The sequence below is a fragment of the Engraulis encrasicolus genome, chromosome 9 (assembly GCF_034702125.1).
Source record: "Engraulis encrasicolus isolate BLACKSEA-1 chromosome 9, IST_EnEncr_1.0, whole genome shotgun sequence".
NCBI lineage: Eukaryota > Metazoa > Chordata > Actinopteri > Clupeiformes > Engraulidae > Engraulis > Engraulis encrasicolus.
The window spans coordinates 11,212,504-11,220,003 of NC_085865.1; the positions used below are offsets into that span (position 1 = coordinate 11,212,504).

The 7,500-nt window shown below is 44.9% G+C and overlaps 1 protein-coding gene across 10 annotated transcripts in view; it reads left to right on the forward strand.

Moving 5' to 3' along the window:
- The window catches only part of eya1 (EYA transcriptional coactivator and phosphatase 1), a 184,929-nt gene that overhangs the window by 79,882 nt on the left and 97,547 nt on the right, over positions 1-7,500 (forward strand). For 5 of the 10 annotated variants that reach the window (XM_063206475.1, XM_063206474.1, XM_063206476.1 and 2 more), the window contains 2 exons: positions 1,357-1,422; positions 3,793-3,870. The exons of 1 other annotated variant lie outside the window; for it this stretch is intronic. In XM_063206475.1, coding sequence (XP_063062545.1) covers positions 1,357-1,422; positions 3,793-3,870 — 144 coding nt within the window. The remainder of the gene's footprint in view (positions 1-1,356; positions 1,423-3,792; positions 3,871-7,500) is intronic. 4 more of the 10 variants (XM_063206477.1, XM_063206481.1, XM_063206482.1 and 1 more) reach the window with 2 other exon arrangements.

Below are 7,500 nucleotides of genomic sequence, written 5' to 3' on the forward strand. Positions count from 1 at the left end.
TCATCTGAACTCATGAAATAGCTAAGTCACAGTGAAAAATATGCAAACAGAAAACCATTCCAAAACAAAACGAATAGTGATTTATTTGGCTTTATTCATTTAAAAAACTATTTTATTTGTAACCAATAAAGACGTTGCTGTGACAATCCTTCATCTCGGTGTCTAATGAATGAGATATTAATTACAGGAAGTGGCCATTGTTAAGTAATTAAAGGGGGATATTAAAAACGCATGTCTCCCCTCCGCTGTTTTAATACGCAGCACTGGGGCCCATTGAGTGTCTGTAGTCAGCAGGGGGCTAATGTGCACAATAATGCTAATGTGGATTTAAAGATGAACTGTAATTGCTTTGGGAGTCCCGTAATGTAACATAATAAATACATTGTAGGCTACTGTTGTGTCTGCCTCAGAGTATAACATAGATTATTGAGTAACGCTTTCTTTTACGGTACAGTAATTTCTATGTACTTTCTGGGTAACAACAGGGAAGTTACATGGTACCTAATGGGTAAAAGGGGGCATTTACAAAGTAAATAGTATGTAATACGCATGTCTCAAGAATTACTATGAAACTGCTGTGTATTTTCTGTGTAACAACAGGGGAGCAGAGAGAAGTTGCTGTACCTGTTAGACACTATCCAACTTTTCCTTGTTATCCTATTGTTACCCAGAAAATACATAGTAATTAGTATGGTAGGCTAACTGTACCATAGAGCAGTGCTTCCCGACCTTTTTTGTCTTGTGTACCCCCTAAGCATTTTCGTTGTGCCATGAGTACCCCCCAGTCAACTTCTGTACCGCTTTCTCCATCCCAGTGTAACTAAGCTCCATATATTTGTCAAAAATATTTTTTTCCAAGTACCCCCTGCAGTGTGCTCGCGTACCCCTAGTGGTACACGTACCCCTGGTTGGGAAACACTGCCATAAAAGACAGCACTACCGATTATTCTGCTGCCTGCATGTAGTAATATTTATTGCCCAGTTCGCTTCAACCTAAAACACTCAGCTATCTGTAGTATGGAAAGTAACATCCATGATCCCTGTCTTTCAATGATATCGCAACAACCCCCCCACTCCTTCTCCCCAAACCTCTTCCACCCTTCTAACTCACTCCTATCAGTTGTTTACATCTGTCTGAAAGTGTTTGTGCTCAAGACAAAGCAATGTGGATTAAAGTGCGATTCCATCTCCTTTTTTTTCTATTTCTTTTTTTTCTTTTGTTTTCCTGTCATTGGTTGTGTGGTGTAAAGGGCTACTAGTGGTTGCCAGTGGTGATTGTCATATGTCCACTAGTGGTTGCCCGTGGTGATTGTCATGTGTCCTCTCTGCCATTCTGTCCCCTCTCCTATCTCCTAGGCGACAGCATCACTATGCTTACCACAGCTGATTGGTTACTAAGTTCTAGTTCACAGTCTGCTGCAGGTTTGTTCTCTTCTGGTCGTCCGATGAAAGGGCAATACTTGGTGTCTGACACACAAAACAATAAAGCTATTTTTTTATTATCAAATGAATAACTTATTTTTTTATTTATTATTAAATTATTTTATACATTTACATTCTAAATTTAAAAACCCTAAAATGTCAATGTTACACTTTAATATGTGCCAAATTTATTTAAAAGAAAACAAAAAAAATCAACCCAGAGTAAAGGCTCAACTATTGCTCCTTTCATTAGGGAAGTTTTGGCATTGTCCGTGGTGTCATGTTGAAAGCATGGTTTGAGACTTGACTTGGCTGAACCTGTGAACACAATGTACACAGTATGTAGCCCAGGCATAGCTGCCAAATCTGGGCCCGAAGTGGGCCGTACGCTAGCCAGAAGTCGTCCACATTCGGCCCAGAGTTTGCAGCTGCCTGGAAAGTGATTGGTGCAGTAAGTGTGGGCACGAAAACGCATACTATTTGCATTCAAATTTTTGCCTCTTTGTTTCAGTTTTTTTTTCCCTTTTGTTCCTATCATTTTTTGGGGTTTTGTTTGCGATCCCCTTTTTGATGTTCTCTAGTGTTACCAAGAGACAGTAGACGTGTCTGGTATGTGTGACTTGAGTGCTCTAGTTTGTGCATGCAATGTGTCACGGTTTCATTGTACCTTCCAGGGGAAATGCTGGTGTGTGTGTGCGTGTGTGTGTGTGTTTGTGTGTGTGTGTGTGTGTGTGTACGTGTATGTGTGTGTGTGTGTGTGTGTGTGTGTGTGTGTGTGTGTGTGTGTGTGTGTGTGTGTGTGTGTGTGTGTGTGTGTGTGTGTGTGTGTGTTTGTGCGTGTGTGTGAGCGTGCGCGCATGTGTGTGTGTGTGCGTGTGTGTGCGCGTGCGGGTGCGTGTGTGCGTGCATGTGCGCGCATGCATGTGTGTGTGTGTGTGCGTGCGTGTGTGCATGTGTGTGTGTGTGTGTGTGTGTGTGTGTGTGTGTGTGTGTGTGTGTGTGTGTGTGTGTGTGTGTTGCGATGGCCCCATTATAACGTGTATTCTGGCGTGTGCAGAGCAGTAGAGGCGGGTTGTACATGACAAGTCAACGGCCTCCTCCTCCTAGCCGTCAGCATTTGCACCGGGCATGAACGACTCTACCAGTATAAGCAAATTTGTTTTCATGGGGGAAAAACGAGAATAAGAGAGAGGAAAAAAGAAAGGAAAGGAGGGAGGAACGGGGGGAGGGGAGGAGGGAGGGAGGGAGGAAGAGAAATCCCCCTCCGGAGGTAGGATGGATGGATTTCAAAGATCCGGGACTGTGAGATAGCTGTGAAATTGCCTCTGCCCAAAACTTCAGCGATACGGAGCCGAGGGGTCAGCTAGCGTTCACTGCAGACTGCAACAGGGGTTTTATGTTTGGTTTTTTTTTTTTTTTAGGTTTTTAGGTTTTCAGTTTTTGGAGAGTCCCGTTCCATTGTTGTGAAATTTATTTCAGTTCTAAATGATTTTTCACAAATGATTCTGACCAATTTTGCCTATTTTTTTCCTTACGCAACATATATTCCTGCGGTAAGCTATGAAATAATAATAATAACACACTTGGTACACAGAAACTCAGTTTATAATGTCATTTCACTATTTGGGGGGAAATGTTATAATTTGCGATTAATTGGCTCCATGTTTAAGACATTTAAAAAGTAATTGCTAATGATTTGCTTGCCTACGGCCGTCCTAACAGCATTTCTTATTGCATTAATTATAACTTCTATTGTATTGTAATTATAGCTTCTATTATTGCATCTGTAATAGCCTAAATTATTGCCTGTTTCCTTGTTAACTGATCAGCGGACGTGCTTGAGATTTGAAAGGAGGTTTCCTCTGTGTTGTTTTGCCAGACAAATTAGCATTGAATTGTCAAGACTATTGATGGAAAGATCTGATTAGCCCTGGTTAACTCAATCATTACTGCCATAATAATTTACTAGATAAAATGTAAGCTTATTCACTTTTAATTAAAGACATGCACATTCATTATCATACTATGTTGCTGTGGTAAAATCATGATTTATTTAGAGTTGTTTTATTTCGATATCTTGAAATACGTTTTATGTATTTGTTTTTGAAGTGCCTTACTAGCAGGCTTTATGTTGTGTTTATGATTGTGTGTGTCATTTTATGTATTAGTGCTGTCGCCATGTCCTTAAAGAATATTTTGTGGTCTTGTTGTGTGAGCTGTGTGGCCAAATCCAGGTGTACAGTGTATATACAGTATCAGTGTGTGTGTGCTTCTGTTTGTGTTCTCAGTGTGTTAATGTGATAATGTCGTGCTTTAAATATATGTGTGTCTGTGTGCGGGTGTGACAATGCAGCTTCCTTGTGTTTGCAGTTAAAACAGAACCAATGAGCAGCAGTGAAATCGTCACCTCTGTAGCAGACGGCTCCCTAGACAGCTTCTCAGGATCAGGTGAGCGGCACCATGGGATAGCCGTCTCCAGGAAGGGCCGCTCTAGTGCTTCCTGTCTGTCCGTCAGTCTGCCTGTCTGTCTGTCTGCCTGCTTGCCTGTCTGTCTGTCTGTCTGTCTGTCTGTCTGTCTGTCTGTCTGTCTGTCTGTCTGTCTGCCGGCTTGCCTGTCTGTCTGTCTGTCTGTCAGCCTCTGCCTGTCTGTCTGCCTGTCTACGGGTCAACTTGCCTGTCACACACACACACACACACACACACACACACACACACACACACACACACACACACACACACACACACACACACACACACACACACACACACAAACAGAGAGACAGAGAGACAGAGAGACAGAGACAGAGAGCGAGAATAACAGAGTGGCCAGACTGATGAGTGGGGAGATGGGTGCAGAGATAGTGTTTGGGGCCCAGGAAGTCGCTCTGTGTCTCAGTCGTCTCCAGTCCAGGCGGCGGCCGCTGCTATGATTCCCATGCCAGCAGAGTAGAGTAGGGCTGTACCCCCACCGCCACTCCCTCTCACCCTCTTACCCTCCTCTCGCTCCCTCTCTCTCCCACTCCACCTCCCTATCACCCTCTTACCTTCCTCTCGCTCCCTCTCTCTCTCACTCCCTCTCTCTCTCACCCTCTTACCCTCCTCTCGCTCCCTCTCTCTCTCACTCCCTCTCTCTCTCACCCTCTTACCCTCCTCTCGCTCCCTCTCTCTCTCACTCCCTCTCTCTCTCACCCTCTTACCCTCCTCTCGCTCCCTCTCTCTCTCACTCCCTCTCTCTCTCACCCTCTTACCCTCCTCTCGCTCCCTCTCTCTCTCACTCCCTCTCTCTCTCTCTCTTCCTCTGTACCTCTGTACCTCTGTCTCTCTGTCTGCCTATATGTCTCTCTCTCTCTCTCTCTCTCTCTCTCTCTCTCTCTCTCTCTCTCTCTCTCTCTCTCTCTCTCTCTCTCTCTCTCTCTCTCTCTCTCTCTCTGTCTCTCTCCTTCTTTTGCTCTCTCTCGCTCTCTCTCTCTCCAATCACGACACAGCTACAGCTCCTCCCGTTCCCCCACCCCACGTCTCCCCACCCAACAGTCCTCGTGTCCCTCTCTTTGGCCCCTCTATGCTATTTTAGCCTGGTCTCAAAGGGAGTCTCCTCTCTCTCTCTCTCTCTCTCTCTCTCTCTCTCTCTCTCTCTCTCTCTCTCTCTCTCTCTCTCTCTCTCTCTCACTGGCTCTCTCGTCCCCCAAACACCCGGCCTGACCTCTTCAAATCAGACAGATCTTTGCCCACATTATGCACATACTGGAGGTTTAAGGTTATTTGACGAACCAAAGAAAAATAATGGCTTTTCAAGAGGCTCTGAGATCAGACTCAAGTATGCGTACGCGCTTTAGTGTTTTTTTCCCCCTCTTTTCCTGTGACCTTCCACTCCAGTGCTGTTAGCAATATCATTGTCAAAACGTACACACTCGTAATGAAAGAAATATACATTTCCATATCTCACTTCCTACAGCGTATAAGAGCAGGCTGTGGCCGGCCGCGTATACAATTGCAGCTAATTTGTCTTATTTCTCTTAAGTATTTGACTAAGTACTCGATACCTAAATGTTAGACGGGCATAAATCATAGCCGTGACTGCTGTCGACTCGGCGGCCATATTAATGAAACGCCGTAATTGTACACCGGCCAGTACGTTGGGGAGAAGGTAATGGCCGAGCGCACAGAAGCCCAGGGCCGTCGCAGACACACACACACACACACACACACACACACACACACACACACACACACACACACACACACACACACACACACACACACACACACACACACACACGCATGCACACACACACACACACACACACACACACACACACACAGCCACACACACACACACACACACACACACACACACACACACACACACACACACACACACACACACACACACACACACACACACACACACACACACACACACACACTGTCTGGTGGCAGGTGGTGATGTGTAAGAAACGTGTTCAATATTAATCGTGTATTTGTGGGCCCGAAGCGTATGGTTTCACACAGTTAGCACTCGCGCGCCTTACTTCTCTTGTCATGAACACTTACAGCCCTCACCACTGCTGCTGATGATGATGACGCCTACTGTATCACTCACTCACTTACTGACAAGAGAGAGAGAGAGAGATAGATGCAGAGAGAGAGAGGGAGAGAGAGAGAGAGAGAGAGAGAGAGAGAGAGAGAGAGAGAGAGATGCAGAGAGATAGAGAGAGAGGAGGAGAGGTGCAGAGAGAGAGAGAGGGAGAGAGAGAGATTGTGTGTTAGACAGAGAGAGATAGATGCAGAGAGAGTGAGTGAGTGAGAGAGAGCAAGAGAAAGAGAGAGAGAGAGAGAGTGAGTTAGAGAGAGCGAGAGAGAGAGAGATATGCAGAGAGAGATATTTGAACCCTAGACACACTAGGCCACAATGGACTTACATTTCTCCATATTTGACAGCATTGAGTTATCGAGGAACAAAGCATGTCTGCTTAGCTCTGCTCCGGATAAGACAGCCCAGGCAGGTCTGCTCTACGCTGAGTAATATTTCCCTAACGGAGACTAAACACAGTCTGAGTTTTTGGACACTTGTGTAACCTATTGCAAATTAGCCTATTATTAATACCTATTTTGAAAATAATAGCGTAATGATGGAACCAGGTATAGTTCAGTTCATTTCTTTTTTTTAGGGCTTTTCTGCCTTTATTTTTGACAGGACAGTGGAGGAGAGACAGGAAATGAGTGGGGAGAGAGAGAGACAGGGGAAAGACCAGCAAATGACCTGGGCCAGAATCAAACTCGGGTCGGCAGCGTGGTAACCCAGTGCCCCACCATTATGCCATGACGGGGCCATAGTTCATTCTCTTAAAGGGACACTGTGTGAGATTTTTAGTTGTTTATTTTCAGAATTCATGCTGCCCATTCAGTAATGTTACCTTTTTCATAAATACTTATCCCCTGCATCAAATTCTAAGCGTTCATTATGCCTGGAAAAATTGCACTTTTCATACATGAAAAGGGGGATCTTCTCCATGGTCCGCCATTTTGAATTTCCCAAAATAGCCATTTTTAGCTTCAAAAATGACTGTACTTGGACCATACTAGAAAATATGTGTTTATTACTTAGTAAACTCTCATGTAAAGATCAAATTTGGCAATAGGCAGCCCAGTTTCAATTAGCAGCATAGTTGCAGTACCTTTTTTGACCATTTCCTGCACAGTGTCCCTTTAATGCTACGGTAGTGCACAGGAAACACTGACTTTTTGTACGGGGTAAAGACATCTTGTCTTGCAAAGAGCTGCAAGGTGGGCCAAATGTACCCCTAATGTCTAAATGCAGCGACATCAAGAGCTCTCCGATTGCACAGTAGCCCTGTGTGTGTGTGTGTGTGTGTGTGTGTGTGTGTGTGTGTGTGTGTGTGTGTGTGTGTGTGTGTGTGTGTGTGTGTGTGTGTGTGTGTGTGTGTGTGCCTGCCTGCCTGCGTGCGTGCGTGTGTGTGTGTGTGTGTGTGTGTGTGTGTGTGTGTGTGTGTGTGTGTGTGTGTGTGTGTGTGTGTGTATGTGCGTGCCTGTGTGTGTGTGGCGTGTGCGTGTGTGTTT